The sequence below is a fragment of the Embiotoca jacksoni genome, unplaced genomic scaffold, assembly GCF_022577435.1.
Source record: "Embiotoca jacksoni isolate LCO1_2020_lvr unplaced genomic scaffold, fEmbJac1.0.p SCAF_6, whole genome shotgun sequence".
NCBI lineage: Eukaryota > Metazoa > Chordata > Actinopteri > Embiotocidae > Embiotoca > Embiotoca jacksoni.
The window spans coordinates 11,097,862-11,118,110 of record NW_027185414.1 but is presented as its reverse complement, the minus strand read 5'-3'; the positions used below and the strand labels follow the sequence as shown (position 1 = coordinate 11,118,110).

The window sequence follows — 20,249 nt, the reverse complement described above, 5'->3', positions numbered from 1 at the left end:
GTGCCATTTTCTGTGTCTCTGTGTTTCTGCCTTAAAAGGTAGGTTTGATTTATCTGTGCTTTCAGCTTGGTGGGGGGGAGCCAATGTGATTGTGTCAGACCCCATCGAGACGAGCTAAGAATAGCTAAAGCCATCCAACACCTTAGCTTGGATTGGTTTGAAATGGGTTGTTTAATGCCATTATGCTCTGCAGTCTAATGTCATAACCGAGACGAGGCCAAGTCTGCTGCTAACATACACTTTACAGCTGCCGGTACAGCTTGCTTGAGCCAAGCTTTGGCAAGGAGCTCCAGTACTTGTATTTTGGATGGTATTCTCATTGTGAGACTTAAGGCTGTATTTGTGCATACACGGACTGTCTCTGTATAACAGCACAGCCTGCTGTCTGTCAGCTTTGTTTGCTCCCGACACACTCCATCTCACCTGTCAGCCTCCTTCTCCTCTCTACTGTCACTCTTCCTTCTGCTGCCGTTCATTAACATCGTGGCAGCCGCATAGTGTGTGATTGTCTGACAGGTCAGAGTTCACCGTCTCACGCAGCCAGTGAATGATTAAGCCAACGGTGTGTAAGTACAGCAGCACAAGGATCTGCAGCCATAAACAGCCAGCAGCAGAGTCTGCATGCGTGAATTCCGTCAGTTGATTGATTAAAATGCATGAACACAGCCAAAATGAAATCACACTTTCAAGACTATGGTGGCAGGATTGAGATAAATTGTGGCATTGGAGGGTTTGTATCCTGGCTGGGGGGGAAAGTCTGCGTTGTTTCTGTTTCTGTTCCTGTTGTTGGCAGATTACTGAGCTCTCACTTGCTATGACTCAGTTCTCACACAGCAGCAGAAATTAAATCAAACTACTGGCCTGCAGTTGGAAAATTGTGCTGAAAGTAATTGACCTGTTGTGACTTGGTCTGTTCATTGAATAATACATTTTTTGTGTGTTTATTTCGTCTTTGTTTGCTATTTTGGTTCTTGTTTTAGTGATTCCGGTGCTGTTGGCGGTTTTTTCCTCCTCACTGTCACCAAATGCTGCTCCATATCACAATCCATGGGTATTAGTAATCCTCTGGGATGTATAGAGCATCCGGAAAGTATTCACAACGCTTCGCTTTTTCCACATTTTGTTATGTTACAGATTCCAAAATGGATTAAATTCATTTTTTCCCTCACAATTCTACACACAATACCCCATAATAACGAAGTGAAAAAAGTTTGTTTAAAATTTTAGCAAATCTATTAAAAATAAAGAATTCAAATATAACGTACATAAGTATTCACAGCCTTTGCTCAACACTTTGTTGAAGCACCTTTAGCAGCAATTACAGCCTCAAGTCTTTTTGAGTATGATGCTACAAGCTTGGCACCTATTTTTGGGCAGTTTCTCCCGTTCTTCTTTGCAGGACCTCTCAAGCTCCATCAGGTTGGATGGAGAGCGTCAGTGCGCAGCCATTTTCAGATCTCTCCAGAGATGTTCAATCGGGTTCAAGTCTGGGCTCTGGCTGGGACACTCAAGGACATTCACAGAGTTGTCCCGAAGACACTCCTTTGTTATCTTGGCGGTGTGCTTCGGGTCGTTGTCCTGTTGGAAGATGAACCTTCGCCCCAGTCTGAGGTCCAGAGCGCTCTGGAGAAGGTTTTCATCAAGGATGTCTCTGTACATTACTGCATTCATCTTTCCCTCCATCCTGACTAGTCTCCCAGTTCTTGCCGCTGAAAAACATCCCCACAGCATGATGCTCCTTACATCCCTACAGTGAAGCACCATGTTTCACTGTAGAGATGGTATTGGCCAGGTGATGAGCGGTGCCTGGTTTCCTCCAGACATGACGCTTGGCATTCAGGCCAAAGAGTTCAATCTTTGTTTCATCAGACCAGAGAATTTAGTTTCTCATGGTCTGAGAGTCCTTCAGGTGCCTTTTGTCAAACTCCAGGCGGGCTGTCATATGCCTTTTACTGAGGAGTGGCTTCCGTCTGGCCACTCTACCATACAGGCCTGCTTGGTGGAGTGCTGCAGAGATGGTTGTCCTTCTGGAAGGTTCTCCTCTCTTCACAGAGCAACGTTGGAGCTCTGTCAGAGTGACCATCGGGTTCTTGGTCACCTCCCTGACTAAGGCCCTTCTCGCCCGATCGCTCAGTTTGGCCGGGCGGCCAACTCTAGGAAGAGTCCTGGTGGTTCCAAACTTCTTCCATTTACAGATGATGGAGGCCACTGTGCTCATTGGGACCTTCAATGCTGCAGACATTTTTCTGTACCCTTCCCCAGATCTGTGCCTCGATACAATCCTGTCTCGGAGGTCTACAGACAATTCCTTGGACTTCATGGCATAGTTTGTGCTCTGACATGCACTGTCCACTGTGGGACCTTATATAGACGGTGTGTGTCTTAACAAATCATGTCCAATCAACTGAATTTACCACCGGTGGACTCCAATCAAGTTGTAGAAACATCTCAAGGATGATCAGTGGAAACAGGATGCACCTGAGCTCAATTTTAAGTGTCATGGCAAAGGCTGTGCATACTTATGTATGTGATTTTTGTTTTGTTTTGTATTTTTAATAGATTTGCAAAAATTTCAAAAAATAATTTTTCATGTTATCATTATGGGGTATTGTGTGTAGAATTTAGAGGAACAAAATTAATTTAATCCATTTTGGAATAAGGCTGTAACATAACAAAATGTGGAAAAAGTGAAGCGCTGTGAATACTTTCTGGATGCACTGTACATGTATTTGCTCAGACTTGATACAGCACTTGGGGAAAGTGGTGTCATAGGGGAGAACTGGAACTGGTACAACAGCTGAGATGTGATGCTTCAGCGAGGCACAAGTGTATTTTAAACATCATTCTAATAGTTTTGGAAATACAGGCAGACATTTCACGGTTGTGGCTGCAGATTTGCATATGATGAAGGAGAGGCTGTTGGCTTTGGCAAAGATCGAGACTCTTGAGTGCTCTTCCAGTTGAATTTGTAGGTGAACTTCAAAACCGGAGCGTGATGTTTGACCCCTCCTCATAGTCATAGTATTGTATCCTCTCACAGCTTCCCTCAGTCTAGATAAATCCATCTTAGAGCCCAGATAAGAAAAACACAATATCAGCAAGGGAAATAAAGCTCAAACATGTGGCTCCAAAGGACATCAACTTGGTACCAAAGTATCTCTTCTTGCTAAATCCCTGGAGATGGTGTTTTGTGGGTGGTCAGCAAAGACTTGTAAAAATTTGTATTAGTTCTGGTACTTATCCAGTGCTCACTGAGGTGATCCAGGCCAATGCAAGACAGCGTTATTATCATAAATCTGCTTGTTAGCCTGTACAAACGTGCTGTTTTTAAATTTTGCTTCTTGTATTTTTTGCTTTTACTTGTCACGACACATGACACTTTATTTTTACCATGTGATTGTTTTTATCTTAAATGTAAAATTATATAATCTTAAAAAACATGACATGAAACAACATAAAATGTGATGCAGTTAAAAAATAATAATAGTGCATGGCCCAGAATCAGCAGCCTTTACTTTTACTTTGAAATACTGAGCAGTTATCTTGCTGTCTACGTGTCACAGATCCAATGTAATGATAAGGAACCTTACACAGGCTTTTTGAATTGGTCCAATATTTATCATAGCCGAACCAAACTGAACAACACACCCTGAAACCAGAACACATCCCCAAGCTGTCAGACCAGTTCTTAAAAATGGCTTGATAAAGGTCTGTAATATGTCACTGTCTGGTTACTGAAACTATAGGTCATAACTCAAAATGAGACGTGTGCTTTTCCCTGGAGAAAGCCACATGATGAGAGTACCAATTTGTTTCAAAGGGACTGTATCCCATTACAAAAAAAGCCTTTTGTGTGCCAGAAAAGCTACAGAACAAGAGCAGGAGTGTGTAATTAGCCTTCATTAAAAGTCTTACATCTGTTCTCCTTCTGTAACTCCAGCCTGCTGTACATGTCTGTGAAGTTCAACGTAATACAAGCCGAGTTGGTGTCGTGATCCTGGCGTGTTGAAGACTGAAAGGCTGTGTGCTCGCTCTGTTACAACATGACACACACGTACATCAAAGAGGGCTCATCCGGACCAGATGTGTTAATGACACACAACAACAACAACAAGGCATGAGCCATGTAACACGCGCAAACTATTGTTTACAAAAAAGAACATTGCGTGAATACCTCTGCACACATGAAAGGTTTCTGCAATAAGTGGGCAGGCCGTAGTGTCCTCGTGTTCTCAATCAGATCGAGTCGGATCCACCACTCTTCGCCCCAGCTCGTCCAAATATGGTCGCTTCCAGCTTCAAACCCCTCCGAACTGTCAAGATGGCGACGGCCTAAGTCCAAACTCGAGGCTTTATAACGGTCATTCACAAACCAATGGGTGAAGTCACTGTTGGTCGACACTTGGTCGATCTCCATTAATCCATGACACTGGGAGTGGAAATCAAGCTGTTGCATGTGTACTTCAGTTAATAACCAAGTTCCTTAGTTCAACACACACACACACACACACACATACATTACACATTACACACCACTACTGCTCACTTCGATGTGAGTCCCATCCAGAAAAACACACCTTCCCCTGCTGACTTACACAAAACTTTTCTCCTTGTATGGGAAAGAAAATATTTATAGACTTAAATCTCCGTCTTGTTCCAACCAACCACACACAGACACACTCCTATGGTATGAGGTAACATGTGCTGTGTAGGGATTTCAGTTGCTATCAGTTTTGTAACATGGATGACGTAAGCATGTTGTGAGGATGTTACTGTAAATTCATCTAAAGCTGTTTGCAGTTTGGATCTCGGCTTTTTTTTTTTTTTTTTTTGAGCCAAACTCTGCATTATATTGTCTTAAAAACACCAGGAGCTGCAATTTTCACAAACAACAACACTTTTCATGTAATAAACAAAATAATGAAAGCTCTCTCTCCGACATGTTGAATGTCTTAAAGCCAGAAGAAACCTTTTTGGTGGCAGTAACCACAGACCACCAGTGCCCGTTAAGGAGGGACAATCAATTACTGTTAGCAGGGAGGAGGAGGAGGAGGGCATCAAAGAAGGCATGGGGGAAGAGGGGGGTGAAGGGAGAGAAAGGAGAGGAAGCGAGTGGTTGAATGAAAGAGTTTATACAACTCAATTGGGGATTTTGAAGATCCCCACCCACTGCACTCCACCACCCTGACCTACTTTTTTCCCTCTGCTGACACACACTCAGATGATTCAGCAGTTCACTCCATCTCCCTCCCTGCTCCATCTCTCACCCTCCCGCTCCACACGTCTCTCCTTCTCCTTCTCCCTCTCGCCTCATCTTGTTTTGCATTCTGTCTTTCGGTGTCTCCAGCAGCGCCTCCCCTCTTCTTCTCTGGAAATTAAATCCGAACTCACCCATTATCAGACGTCATTTGTTCAAATTATTTCCCAAATTCCCACCGACTAACAGCGGGGGAATAAGCAGCTGCCACAATAATGAATAATCATCACCATCTTGTAAAAAATCTGAAATGAGTTGAACATGATTGTCAGTTTTTGATTGTATAATGCCAACAGATGGGGGTGTTATGACTCGTTGAGCACTGCTCAGTCAGCACATCTTTAAAACCAGGTAGAGGGATGAAAACAGGATATCACTCATGACTTATTGAGTCGGGTGTCTCTTCACTCCGCCCTTCTTGTTCTTTTTTCCCCTCCTGCCCTCTTTATTCTTCTCACCCCCACAAACCTCTTCACTGCTTCTGTCAACAACTGTGAATCAACTCTCCAGCTTTCTTTCATGCTTTCTTCCTCACCTTTTTGTCTCATGCTTTTCATGTCCGTCTTCACTCCAGGAGAAACACAGAAGGTCCTGTTTCTGACCCCTCTCACTCAACATGAAAAGACCCGTGTGTGTGTATGTGTGTCTTAAAAGGCAATACAGTGCTACAACAATAGATGTAAAGGACACCATGGCACCACGAACATGAGCTCTGTTGAACAACCACTGACAGACCGGGAGACGGATGAGTGGGTGGTTGCTCGTCCTGGGCAGCAGCGTTTGGTAAAGCAGGCTCACTGGTCATTTTACCAGTTAAAGATGTGTTTGTCTCCTCCTCATACTGATGCATGCCTGCTCACAGAAATCCTCTTCCTCCTCCTCCTCCTCCTCCTCCTCAGTGTCTCCTTGTATTGGCATTTAGTCATTCGTGAATTTGAAATTTCTTGGTTTTTGAGCTCAGAGACGGTCTGTGTCAGGTTTGTTCCCGAGCATCACATAAGGAGAGCCAGAGTTTCAAGCTAAAATTAATATTTCAATTACATGTTTGGTTGATATCTGAGGTTATATTTTCTTTTTTTTATCTCTCAAACAGTCCCAAACCCAAAAATATACAATTTACTATCACATATGGCAAAGAAAATCTACGAACCCCTCCAAGAAGTAGCGATGAAGAAATGTTAAAAAAATACTTGAGCAATGGTTGAATTTTAAAATGGTTGCAACAAATTGTTGCCGCTTCAGAGAAAAATACTTTTCTTGTGTGAAACGTATAGTCAGTAGACTTCCTACTTTTCCCTCTGGCATTGTTGAAACTACAGCTGTGGAAAATTACTGCAGCAGGCAGCTCAAATGCTTAAAACTCGATTTCCCTCTGGGGAAAGATGTTCCACTTGGTGGACATTTTCTCAGCACTGAGAGTATCCTGGCACTTTGTATTATAATAAATGGAAAAAAAAACAGTGGAAGACGCAGAATTGTGTGTATCTCTCCAGTGAACACTCAGCAACAGGTAGACAGTAGATGGTGTGTGTATATACAGGATCTTTTGATTGCTCCTAAATGCTGCTGCTCTAATGTGTTTCACCTCTTCATTGATTTCCTTCTGGATGGCACGTTGTGTAAAACAGAAACCCAGGAACTGTTGATAATGCATTACATTTTTTGGTGTGTGTGTGTGTGTGTGTGTGTGTGTGTGTGTGTGAGTGAGTGAGATGCAGATGGGGTTTTGGGAAGAGGGCCAGCACACACAATTGCTCCATTGAGCCGTCTTACACCCCCTGAGTCTTTCTCGCGTTCTCACACACTCACTCTCACACACTCACTCTCACACACGCACGCACACACACTAGTGAGACTTGTCACAGTTTGCTCAGTGCAGTCTGAATTCTCAACCGAGTGAAGTCGAAAGGGCTTCAGGGTTGTCTTGTGGATTTTACCAACAGCCCTCCTCCCCTCTTTCTTATTGTTCCTCCTCTCTCTCTTTCTGTCGTCTTCATCATAGAGCGTTTTTTTTTTTTTATTTCAGAGGGACGCAAGTTAAGACGTTTATTTCAAATGATGGGCCCCTCCAGCTATTTGAAGGAGACCAGTCATTTCGTACAGCCATGTATCTACAGCAGTGTGTGTGTGAGTGAGTCTGACACTTGGTGCTTTCGATAACTTCAGTCATGCCTTATTACACTTCAAGGAATTCGACACGAGGGGACCAGAAGCATTTTCTATCCAGTGGTGGTTGATTGACTGAACAACTTCAAGCTTCTCTCTCTTGTTACAGTGCTGAGTGAAAGTTTTATATACAGTGGTGTGAAAAAGTGTTTGCCCCCTTCCTGATTTCTTATTTTTTTTTTGCATGTTTGTCACACACAGGGCCATGTGGGTTTGGATTTTTTTGTTCTCCCTTAATAATAAAAACCTTCATTTAAAAATTGCATTTTGTGTTTACTTGTGTTATCTTTGACTAATATTTAAATTAGTTTGATGATCTGAAACATTTAAGTGTGACAGACATACAAAAAAATTGGAAATCAGGAAGGGGGCAAACACTTTTTCACACCACTGTATCAGACAAGCAATGCATTGATTTATCTCTAATTTAGATTTTGACTTTCTGTCTTCCCCCATCATGCACTCTCCTCTCCCAATCACTCACCCTGTCGAGCATTATTCAGGCAGCACAGTAGGTGAAAACCTGCTAATGCAGTGAGAATAATCACTCTGTAATGACAGCAAAGATCTCATGGTCCACTCAGGTCAGTATGACTTAATGAATGCGGATAAACCTCCCGCTGACTGACTTGCATCCTTTAGCTCCTCTTTCTTGTCTCTGTTGTCATTCTCAGTTTTTCCTGTCGCTCTCTATCTTGCTCTTCAAAAGAGGATCTTGCATTTCTGACTTTAATTAGCTGTGTGAATTGTTCCATTTTATTTCCCTTCAGCAGTATTTAGCCAACGCAGTTCAAGCGTAGTCTCATACAGAGTTCCTAGAAAAACTGGCCTGACGAAGACTAAATGTTTTGTTTAGAGGCTTTAAGCCAAAGTATCACAGTGTCACTTGGATGTGTTTTTTAAATGTAACAATATTTTTTATCTCCAGCTTTGTGTCTCTGCCGTAGGTGCTGCATGAGGAAATAACAAACTGAAATTCAAGATGTGGAGTTAGTAACTGAGGAAGAAAAAGGGAAAAGAGAAGAGTAAAAGGAGATGAGGGCTGATGAGCAGAGGTGTCATCCAGAGGGGAGAAATGAGCGAGGAGAAGAGACGAAGAGCCGTGAGTCGAGGAGATGGGTGATGAGATGCATTAAAAAGAAATGAAGTGAGGAGAGGGTGAAAGGAGGGGAAGTTCAGGGGCGAAAAGTTCAGTTGTGTGTAAACTGACAGTTTTATTCTAAAGTTTGCTGCCACAGAGGCACAAAAACAGCTTCAGCAGGTTGAATCGCTGCACTGTTTTGCTGGAAAGCTCAGCTAGGTGGCAAAACAAAGCTACCGCAAATACCAAGTCCTCCGTCTGCATCCTCCCTCCTCGTCTAACCTCGCTCTCCCCCTGTGTAATGACATCCCAGTTATGGCTGGTTTTTAAGACTTGTTTTCAGCAACAAGCTTCTTTCGTTCCTTTCATCTTTCATGTTGAACTGCTGCCAGAAGACACTGTGTGTCTGTGTGTCTGTTTGTCTCTCTGTGTGTGTGTGTGTGTGTGTGTGTGTGTGTGTGTGTGTGTGTGTGTGTGTGTGGCCCGAGGACACAGAGTTGTGATTAAAGACGGGGAAACAAAAATATGCCTCGATCTAGATTCATTCTTCTCCTGGATAAACAACTTGCAGTGTGAGATGGAGAGGACCGCAGGGGGGCTTGAATCAGCAATACATACTAACACGGTCACAGTGTGAACGCATGAACACCAAGATGTCACGTTTTAGTGCAAAATACATGCCATGTCCCCAATTTAGTCTCCTCGCTGATGCACTGGGAGATGGAGGGATTTTACCGGAAACCTAATTTTTATCAGCAACTTGTTTGTTGTCTTCCAGCAAACACAAGTCGTCTTGTTTTTTGTGACTGTCCATGTGATACTATCTCATTCAATCTCCAAAGGCCTGATCTATAAACTCCTTGAACTCTGAAGTTTGCTTTTCTACTGCTTTTCGTGTACTGTTGAATTAGGAGTAGTTGTTTGGGATGTCTGTGGGTTTTAACCTTTTAATAAACCCCTCTCCGTCACTCTTCGGTTACCTTCATATTATTCTGATTGACTTTTTGCTGGTGCTAGCATGACTGTGGACTCTTAGTTTTGTTTTTCCAGCAGTAACACAAAGGTATAATCACCACATTGAGATGTTTTGTTAACTAAGAGGCTGTTTCCATTTGGCTATTTCAATTCGGACATATGCAACCTGGCTGTGATCGGACCACAGAGCACAGCTCAATGCTTCCTGAGTGTCTTTCCACCTGTACTTTTGCTGGCCACTTGTGGATTGAAATAGCCAAATGGAAACAGCCGTTAAATTCCCCCTGCAGAGTAAATATTGGTAACATTTTATAAGAGAGAAATGTATCATAGGTCAAGTCTGGAGAAGTCAAAGCAGCGTCACACCGAACTTCGGTGGATGATGAAATCTTTACCTCTGCTTTACGTGCAGGTACAGACGGTGGTCATTGCTGGCTATAAATAAAATACTAATTCTTGTTGATATTTTATCTCTGTCATTCCAGAAATATTTGTGTCATGGATGTACTCTAATTTGGGTGTAGTTGACCTTCATAGTCAAACCCTTTAATATGGTAACTCTGTTAAAGTAAATGATCATGTTAAAGATGGTTGTAGATGCCAAAGTAAGTCAGCAGCAGACTGGAGTTGATATTGTCTGGAGTTGAGTGAGAGGAGGAGACATGATTCACTGGGTGATGTGAGGTACTTGTTAAAAAGATTAGATTTCTGAGCGCTGTGACGGGAGGTGGCCGGTGATAGCACTGACTTATGAGGGAAAGTCATTCTTCAGACAGGCTTGATGTTTATCTGACTCGGCTGCTTAAACATGATTTCCTTTCATTTGAAGTGATGGCAAAGTACAAAGAAGCGTTTTGTTTGAAGAACCCTCTCACGTGTACTCAGAATCACTGTGGTTTGATGACAGCCAGAGCTGCATGATATTTATATTATGGTGCTTTGAGCCCTTGTGGGGATTTCCATTTTACCTCCTCGGGGAGGTCAAAGGTCAGGCTCGACCGCCAAGCAGCGCCATGCCTGGAACTGATGTGGCTTCAGCGTCTTGCGTAAGGACACTTCAGCAGGACAGATGCTGTCTGTCATTGGGGCTTGAACCTCAGTCATCCAGTTGAAGGACATTTTCTCTTCGCAGCACTCGGCACTGTATGCCAGCTTGTGGGTAAAAGCCTGGAACAGATGGCATTAACAATATCTCTCTGGGTTTGGATGATATTAACACATCGGACACATTAAATATGACTCTGAAACTGCTCTAATAATCCAACATAGCGGACCAATGTGTTTGTGAATTGGACACTTGAGTCATTTATTAAGTGGAAACATTTGCCAGTCTTCATATAATGTCTTTTATGATGGTATAATGACTATTTTTGGGCTCTGGGAAACTGTGAAATGCATTTTTTTACTATTATATTTTACAGAGAGTACAGTTAATTAAATGAAAGAACAAACCCTAAACCCTGAGACCAATAATGAAAGCAATTTCAGCAGGAATTTCAGTCCTGACAACCTTTAGCATCCCAGTGTTTCATCATAGTGTGCTATTGTGCATCTGTGTTTCATTGCTTCCTCTCCCTGCTGCTCTTGTTGTATTGGAGCAATTTTGTGATGAAAAACAGCCCACAGATCAAATCATATTATTGGCACAACTCAGTTGTATCAGAGACATGGTTTAATCTGGATTTGCACTGTGAAATTAAAACCATTTTTGGCTTCAGTTTGAAGATAGTACAACTTCCTTTTATAACGTTTATTTAACCAACAGTGTAAGGATGTTGTCTTCATGCACTTTTCGGATGGCTTTAAATTAATATGTACTGTGTTTTGGGCATTTCAATCACATATGTCAGTCTCACTGTGTGTGTGTGTGTGTGTGTGTGTGTGTGTGTGTGTGTGTGTGTGTGTGTGTGTGTGGGTCTTGGCTCCTGCCTGATTTAATCTATTCTATCAGTGGATGTGATCAGATTACTGTGGATTATACTGACTATTAGAAGTTATTAGATAACATGCGCACACTCGCACACACTCAAATAAGTGCACAAAGTATACTTGTAACCCTGCTGGCACACTAATGCACGTCAGCTCACAAGCCCCCCACATGCACAAATATGAACTGACACTTGTTAACACACACACACACGCGCGCGCGCGCATGCTTGGCCTGATCTGTCAGGGGCTTAAAGTCCATCCCATAATCAGGGAGCAGGTGGGAGAGCTCTGTAGTGCCCTTCGTAGATCCTTCGGTCAGCAGAGAGAAAAAGGGCTTTAGGTTTATAATGATTGACTTTACTTTTATTGTTAAAATGTGCATAATTAGTCGATTGTGAATTATGAGAAAATCTGTGGAGTAGGAGGGAATGATTCAAAGGCGATGTTTTTTAACAGAACTCAATCCTGGAGGTGTCTAGCCATCTCATCTCCGAGTTTCTTCCCTCCCAGGTCTCGTTAAATGTTCTACATTTCCAGAGAAGGAGAGGCGCCTGCCTTGTCCTTAAAACTTGGAACACCAGACCGTCTCCATCTATAGCTCTAACAGACATTTCCTTATGGCAACACACAGTTCAGGAGGACACAGTGGCCTCATGAGCAAGGGGAACCTGATGAGGCCAGAGACCTGATTGATGAATGAAAATCTCCTTACATAAATAGATACCACTAAGGTGTCTGAGGGCATGTGCTTTTACAAACCCATCTCCAAAAAAGTTAGGATGTTGTGTCAAATGTAAATAAAAACAATGCAATGATTTGAAAATCACATAAACCCACTTTGAATTTGATGCCAAATCATTGTAGTCTGTTTTTATTTACATTTTACACTGCATTTCATAAGCAGCACAGCTCTTTTCACACAACACAGAAGATGGAGACTGCTGTTTCTGATAAAGAAATCACTTCTGACAGTCTCAGTGTTCATTGTTGGTTGACTTCAGCCGCGTTGACATACAGCATGTTCTCGTCACATTGTAAAACGTTGCTCATATCCTGCCAGGTGTCACTTTCTTGCTGCCCCATTTAGTCTCCCGTCATCCTGTGTTAAAGCATGACACTCACAAAAAGCCTCAAAATGGTCCTTCTTTTCTGAACCGATTTCAATTCTTCATTGCTCTGCGTGCAGTGCGATGCTTAACGCTGCCCTACATAAACCAACAACAAGGCTCGGAGATAAACACACACCACAGGGACACATGCACCCATGAAGTTGTTAGGTGGCTCAAATCAGGAAAAACAAAGCAACCACCACAGGAGAGAAATCCTAAAAAGGCAGATTAAACATGAGAGGAGGAAAATCAAGCAAAGCTTAAAGGAGCTAAACCTCCCAGACATGTAAAACTACCTTTTACATGGATTTATGAAGAATAACAGAAACAATACAACCAGCTTAAAGTATTGTACAAATATATTTACCATCATCCCTCTCAACGGAGCATTTATGAGATATACTTTATCCCTTCGCTCACTGACCAGAGAGCCGGACACAGACAGGATTTACCTTATGACTTGTGTGTGTGCGTGTGTGTGTGTGTGCGTGTGCGTGCGTGTGTGTGTCCAAAACTAGAAATATGCCTGTTTGATTTCTCTCCATGAGCCAGATGTCAAGATTGATACCTTTCTCCCATCTGTACAGTAAATGTGACGCTATAGCCTGGACACTGTTAACCTAGTGTTACCGGACCCAAATTCAATGCATCAATATATTGATCTGGACACTCTCCATTGAGGATTGTTTCCAGTCGTTGCATAGGAGCAGCCTTTAATCACCTATTGACCCTCATATGACATATGTTGTGCATCGAAACTCACCAAGCCATAACAAACAGACTTTTTCTCCCAATGTGAGCAGAGTGTGGGGCCGCATCAGACTTTGGTTTCAATTCTGTTGCTACAACTGTTTGTAACATTGTATCTTGGTCAACCACCACCATTGTTGGACATACATTTAGAAAAATCATTGCACTTAACCACTGGTCACTGAGTGATCTGCCCTTCAGAGTGGCTGAGTGAATCTCATGCGGACAGGGGTCCAGACTATAATCACAGCGAAGACTGGGGCTGTGAGCAATAGTTAGGCGGAGCCAGGCTAGGTTAATATTAGCTTATCTTCCCTGGCTTTGTCCGAAGCAAAAAAAAAAAAATCCACCTACAAGCACTTATACTAACATTATACACTAGAATTTTTCTTGCTCCCAGTCAAAACATTTTCTGGCTCATAAGCCCCCCATTATTATAATTTCAATTAGAGAGCTCAAATATTGGAGAAATGTATGAAAGGATGCACACAATAACTAGAATACAGTATTTCCATTTGATGAAATCATGCCTCTATGATAAACATGGAGTTTGACTATGACACTGTAAAACATCACATAGCTATAGTTAAGAGTTAAAACATTAATACTCAATTTTAAGGAAGTAACAGATGCTTAACATGATATCTCCCCCCCCCCCCTCCTGTTCCTAATATATGTGGTTGTTGCTGGGAAGCTGAAGTGTGTGCTGTTGAGGTCATTTTCACAGAGGTTTTCAAAGCCTTTAATGTGATGCGAGTTATAAATATAGCGCTCCAACATCTGCTCCCTACTTACTCTTTTAAATCATGTTTTAATCAGCGATAAGTCATATTTATAGCAGCCATTTTTTGATAAATCACACGTATTGCTCCTTAAAGCACTGCATTGTTCTCATCATCTCCTAATGTTTTCTATCTCAGACTGATCTGCAATTTCCCATAAATCACTAAGAACTTTACTTGAAAGGCACACGGCTCAAATTCATCTGGAGTATTTTGCTATTTTATTTGTACTTTTCTCTGCTTGACTCATCTTTCCTGTTTTTCCATTATTTTCTCAACTGTCTTGTGTGTTTTAAAAAATACAATGATGAAATTTTGCTGTTAAAACAAGTAAAATTTGCACCTCCAATGCTGCAGCCATGAAATTAATATTTTGCCACCACAAGCCCTTCCTGAGAGTGTTGATGGGGAACATGCATACAGAGAAGTGGGTCAGATTTCAAGAAAAAGGCAAAAGAGAAAGTGATGTATCACTTCATTTTAATAGTGTCTCAACACTCCCATTTAAATTGTTCTTCCTGTAAATAGATACAATTGCTAATCAGCTGCTTAAACTATCATTTCCCTCAAGTCTTTTGGAAGACATTTATATAGATGAAATATAATGATATAATGGAAGTAAATTTAGGTTGATGAGGTAAATACTTTTTTTTGTAGAATGTAAATAGATTACAAGAAAACTTTCCTCCCAAGTTTTGACTTTAATCCTCAAACAATGCTCTGTTCACATGCAGCTATGATACTGCTGACAGACATTTTTTTTTATGTTGGGCAGTGTGACTTGCCAAACACAGGTGTAACATAAAGTTAATATCACCTTTTAGGCTGTAGGTCCCATATGGAAAAGTACATGTTAAATTTAATAATGGTTGAATTCCATTTATCTGCTTCAGTTTCAGCTTCCTGGTATTGCTGCTGCTGTCCCACTGACACACGTCAGAGTTAATGTTATTAGTAGCACATGTGCTTTTCCTGCTGTGACTGAATGTAAAAGTGATGCTGGGTTATTGTTATGATTTTATGACACACCTGCTGTACATCGGCCTCCTGCTTTACTGCAATGACTCATTTTTAAATGCCAGAAGGGTCTGTAATGTGTCGGCCACTTTTGTTCCACAAACTAGAACGAGTATTTAACACAACTTTGAACCTGAATTAAAAGTCAGATGATGAACCTATCGATTTTCTATCGGGGCATCACACCTTGCCTTGTTTCTACTGTGCTGTTCCCACTGCACAGTGCACGTGTGCAGTATTAGGGGTCAGATCCCCGGATCATCCAGTGTCTTTGTGCACTTGCCCAGGTCTGCTTTGCACATTTGTTGTTGCACATGATGCTGCACAAATGCTTTGGGGACGTCTTTTCTCGTGAGAGGCAGATTTTCCACAACTGCGTTTGAGGGTCGGGACTGAGCAGCCACGCGTATGAAGAGGCAGATGGTGTTTGTTTGTTTTTGTTTTTTGTTTGTTTTTTTGAGGGAGGATGTTAGTGGATGGGAGGGTACACTAAGGTCATGACAGATATGATCAATATGATCTGACAGAGAGAGAGAAACAAGTTATCTGGCATCAGTTGGCAGATGCCAACATGAGTGTGATCACTGCAATGTTTATTGACACGCAAAACCAATGAGAACACAGAGATTTAATAAGCGAAGACGTTCCTTATGGCAGGCATAATGTCAATTCCTCAATCCTTTCCCAATCACTCAGAAAAAGTGAAGATATCCTTAAATCAGCTCAAAATGCAGAGACACAGGGTGTCGACTGTACAATGTCACCAAGAGGCTTAAAAAATAAATAAATAAATAAATAAATAAAAGCCCAATGAAGCAAAAGTCCAGAGCCAATTGTAGCTTTATTTTACCTGAAAATGTGCCCTGTTTTCCCTCAGTCTGTCAAACTGTATCTCTGCAGGAAGAATCCTGCCAGCTTTAGTTTCCATCCTACACTCAGCATTACCATCTGACCACACACATACTCATCTGTGCTGAACACTTATATAGTTGTTGTGGGTAGTGGACAGTCTAATCTTATTCCAGTCACTGTAAAATGGGTGTAGTTCAAGAAAGAACAGACTGAAGGTCTGTCCTCAACAGATGAATTGAAAATCTGGCTCAGAGGCAACAATCCCAGAAAACAACAGTTATTTTACAACTTGAAATCCAAAGACATAAAAAGCATTAAACTGAAAACACAGTGTGAAATTGATTCTTTCTTTTTAAAAAAAAAAACAACAAAAAAAAAACTCCTCTCAGGTGTAGAAATTAACTAATAAATATTGTCTGTGCTTGCTGGTGATGACACACTGTCGTGGCTTGTCCCAAAAGAAAACAGATCAATCAAATATTTTGGAGAGGGTGAAGGTGAACTCCAGAGCAAATAACAATAGCAAAAGTTTTCTAGAGTCAAGGGCAGCCGTGTGGACAGGGGATGGGTGGTGCTAATTGCTGCGCCTCTCTGTGTTATTGATCCAGTGGTTTTTGACAGTAGCAAACGTGGACACAAGGTTAGCCGGCTCGGTCATCTGTCCATTTGTGTAAATGGTGAGTAAGGAATGTGACTGAGTTTCTCAGTAGAGATGCAATGATTGGATGGTATAATGAAAGAAGTGAAGAGGAGTGAGTGAATGAAATAATGGATGATTTAACCTGGTTGCAGACGTCTAAATCACTGCCCACACTGATTCAAATGGTGAATGAAGTGAAGCTAAATAGCTTTTCAGTCTGATTATCAGGCTATGCGGGACTAAGGTGAAGTGATGATAAAATAGGATGTAGCACATCTGGGAATTTATTAATTTAATTTGCTAAAGGAAAGCTTTTACTGTTGAAGACCTTGGGATGCTACATTCATGTGCGTTGGACATCCTGTCGTCTAAATGGACTCAGTGAGTGGGCTCATTCTGTTTCAGAAAAACTTTTATGAAACACTGAATTTGATCTCATCAGTCAAGTTATCTTGACCTGGTTTCTGATCTTGAGATACTGGCCCCACCAACCTATCCAATTTCTAAAGTTTGTTGTCTTTTTATGCTGCTCTTGTCTCTGCTGTCCTCTCACCCCAACTGGTCAGATGTGACTTGTAATAAGACTTGTTAAGCATCCTGGAAAGGTTTTTGTTGTTATTTGGTGATATCGAAATCAAATTTTATTAGATTTCACTAGATGTTCTCAAACATTAGTTTTCTCATTTAGGTTTGGAGTAAAATGCAGGTCAGACTGTATTTAGTCTGTTTAATTTAAACCAGCAAATAATGATTTGTGAGGTCACACATAGTTTCATATAGTCACATAGTTTTTCCTCTCACATTTCTCCCAACAATCTTCATTATACAAAAAAAAAAAAAAAAAAAAGAAAAAAAAGAATGAAAGCTAATTCTCTGTATTCTCTATTTTTAAGTAACTTAAAAATTGTGTGTATCTGCTGCTCTCATCTGCTCTGACTTCATGCAATCAGCTGACTTGTTTTTTGGGCTGTTTGTATGCCAGCTCGTGTGTGTACGTTATGTATGTGTCTGTGTGTGAGATACGTTTTAACTGACTGTCTTGTTGCTTTCAGGATGATTGGGGCTCCAGTGACATGTCCAGTCGGAGCAAAGTTCACAACTCTGACGACAAGGCTCACGGCCTGGAGACTCTACCACCAGGTAGGAAACTTTAAAAAAGAAATCTAAATCAGATTCCACAGATGTCCTCATTTCTATTTCACATATTGTCCTTCCGAGTGAAAACACGTGCCTACATTACTCACAATGCAACCTGTCTGTCTGTAGTTTGGTTGCAGATTAATGGCGTGTTATACTAGTAGCAGTTAATTTAGCCTCAAATGGAGATAAAGATTGAGCTACAGAGGTCTTATAAACTCACTTCTTTTAACTCTACACACGTTTGTTTATTCATTTTTTGCTATGAAAGTGACATCATTTGAGGCAAATTATCAGCTTGTACAGCTCCATCAACAGCTCTTCACAAATGTGAGCCTGTAAAATCAGTGGAGTTGCCCTTTTAATGTTTTAATAAATGGAGGCAGAGAGACACAGAACACCTTTTAATAATCGGAATGGCATAAATAAAATAATAGGTGTCCAAGTCACTCAGATCAGGAGAGAGTGATCATTGTTTGAACTGAATGCAAAGGCCCTACAAATACATCCCATCTGCAGAGCATGTGCATGGCAGACACTGCACACCACATTCATGTATCCACACGGTATTTCTCATCATGTTCCCACAACCAAAACCATTTCCTCTTCAAACTGTGGTAACACAGTGTCATGGTTTGGGTTTTATTACCAGTAGAACAAGGACATCTTTAACCTCCAGCACGTCTAAATAACCACAGAGAGAGAAGGCAATGCAACACAGCCGGCTGTATGATACAAAGTTAAAAAGGCTGGAGCAAATAATTTATCCAAAATAATTCAGGCTACCATTTTAATCTTCCCACAAAGCCAACTATGTGTCTCCACCCAGAAACATTGTGTCCAACAGCGTGGAAGAGATCCGAGAGGAGCGGGAGGACTAACTGAGCAGCGATTTCTAATTCAGTTCTCATTGTTAGTTTGGCTCAAAGCAGCTGCTGCCGCCGCCACCCCTCCCTCACAAGCCTGTGACCTGCGAACGCTGAACACACACTCCTCTTATCTGATCATGCAGTGGAAATGCAATCCAATTTGAATGCTTAAAAGTGAGGGAACATCAACTTCAGGGTGACTTTACACCCGTCGACAACAGCGTATCCCACATCACCCACAGCACGAACACACAGTTAAGAAAAAGAAGCAGGAGGAAATGTGGTCAGGATGTGAGAGGAGCGAGGAGATGGAGGGAAGAAGAGTAAACGATAAAAAAGATGAATGACAAAGTCATGAAAGAATGTGGAGATGAAGGAGAGAGGAGGAGTCTTGGAAGTGCTCAGGTTCATCAAAAGTGTGTGTTGCGGCTTAAAACCTCTGAAACAGTCTTGAAGAAACAAAAAGGGGGCTCTTCATCAAAAAACTAAAATCTTAATTTGTAAAACATTTAAAGCATAGAAATGTACTGAGTAAACCTTATTATTGTGAGTATTTGAGAAACAGTTCTTACTGGATTGGTGCTTGTTTTATTTTTAAGGCTGTTTTAAAGTGTTGTGTCATCTTTATTCGGGGCAGGTTGACTGAGCACGCTAGCTGCTGCAAACTTACACTGAAAACATCCTGACTGCACCTGGACCGTACACTACATCTTACCAGACTTTACTGGACTTTTCCAGAACTTTCATCAGTATCTTAGCTCTTTATCAGTGATTGAAGTTTATAGATCATAATCTGTCTTCACTTGATTGAAATTCCATTCCTAAGTCTTGAGGTGATGAAGCCTGTCAGGGGTTGTTGAGTTTTCATTATCAGTTAATTAATCAGATAGTCATTTTTTTTTATTTTTAACAATCATCGTTTGGTCTATGAAATGTACACAAATACTGAACAAAATGCTGACAAAGCAAGGTGGCATCTGCCTACTTTCTGCTAGATGATGTAAAACAAATCACGAACTGTGCGACACCTGTAATTTTGTTTTTCAGCAAAAAGGTGCTTAATAGAAGCTCTGCTGAATGCATTAGAGCACAAAATAAGCTTTTCCAAACAAAACTCTCCTCATCACCAAAAATAGCACCTTAATTATAATCAGCAAGTATCTTCAAACCCTTGTCTCCCTTTCAAAACAAAACACAAGAGTTTCACACAGCACGGTTGATTTGATTTTGTATTTCTGAACAAGAGTTAATGGCACAGATTGGTGCTCAGTACCCTGAGTGTAGGTAAAGGAATCAGGATTAGGAGAGAAAAGTCAAGGTGCATCCCTAAATATAACGCATCTGTTAAAGGTTTTTCAGGGAGTGAATTGAATATGACATGTTTGCACAGTCAGCGTCGGTGGTCTCTGAGCTGGTAGGCAGTGGGATCATGGTTGCGCACTGATGGAGGGAACCATGCTTTGCCATTCTTGCCAGTTTTCATCACTTGGAAACACAACAGCTTCGGGGAATTCCCAGAAAATGTTGAAACAAACAACAACAGCGACTCGGCAGCAGTTGGTTAAACAGCTCAGTGACAGAGGGAGACTGAAAATGGTTGAAAGCACTGTGATGGCCACCAACAGGCCGCAGCATTCACCAGTGCAGGGAGGGACAAAGGCAGCAAACCACCAGCTGAGACTAGA

The 20,249-nt window shown here is 41.5% G+C and overlaps 1 protein-coding gene across 2 annotated transcripts in view; it reads left to right on the top strand.

The window, feature by feature from the left end:
* The window catches only part of galnt2 (UDP-N-acetyl-alpha-D-galactosamine:polypeptide N-acetylgalactosaminyltransferase 2), a 53,717-nt gene that overhangs the window by 13,760 nt on the left and 19,708 nt on the right, over positions 1-20,249 (top strand). For both annotated transcript variants that reach the window (XM_069173686.1, XM_069173685.1), the window contains exon 2: positions 17,611-17,698. In XM_069173686.1, coding sequence (XP_069029787.1) covers positions 17,611-17,698 — 88 coding nt within the window. The remainder of the gene's footprint in view (positions 1-17,610; positions 17,699-20,249) is intronic.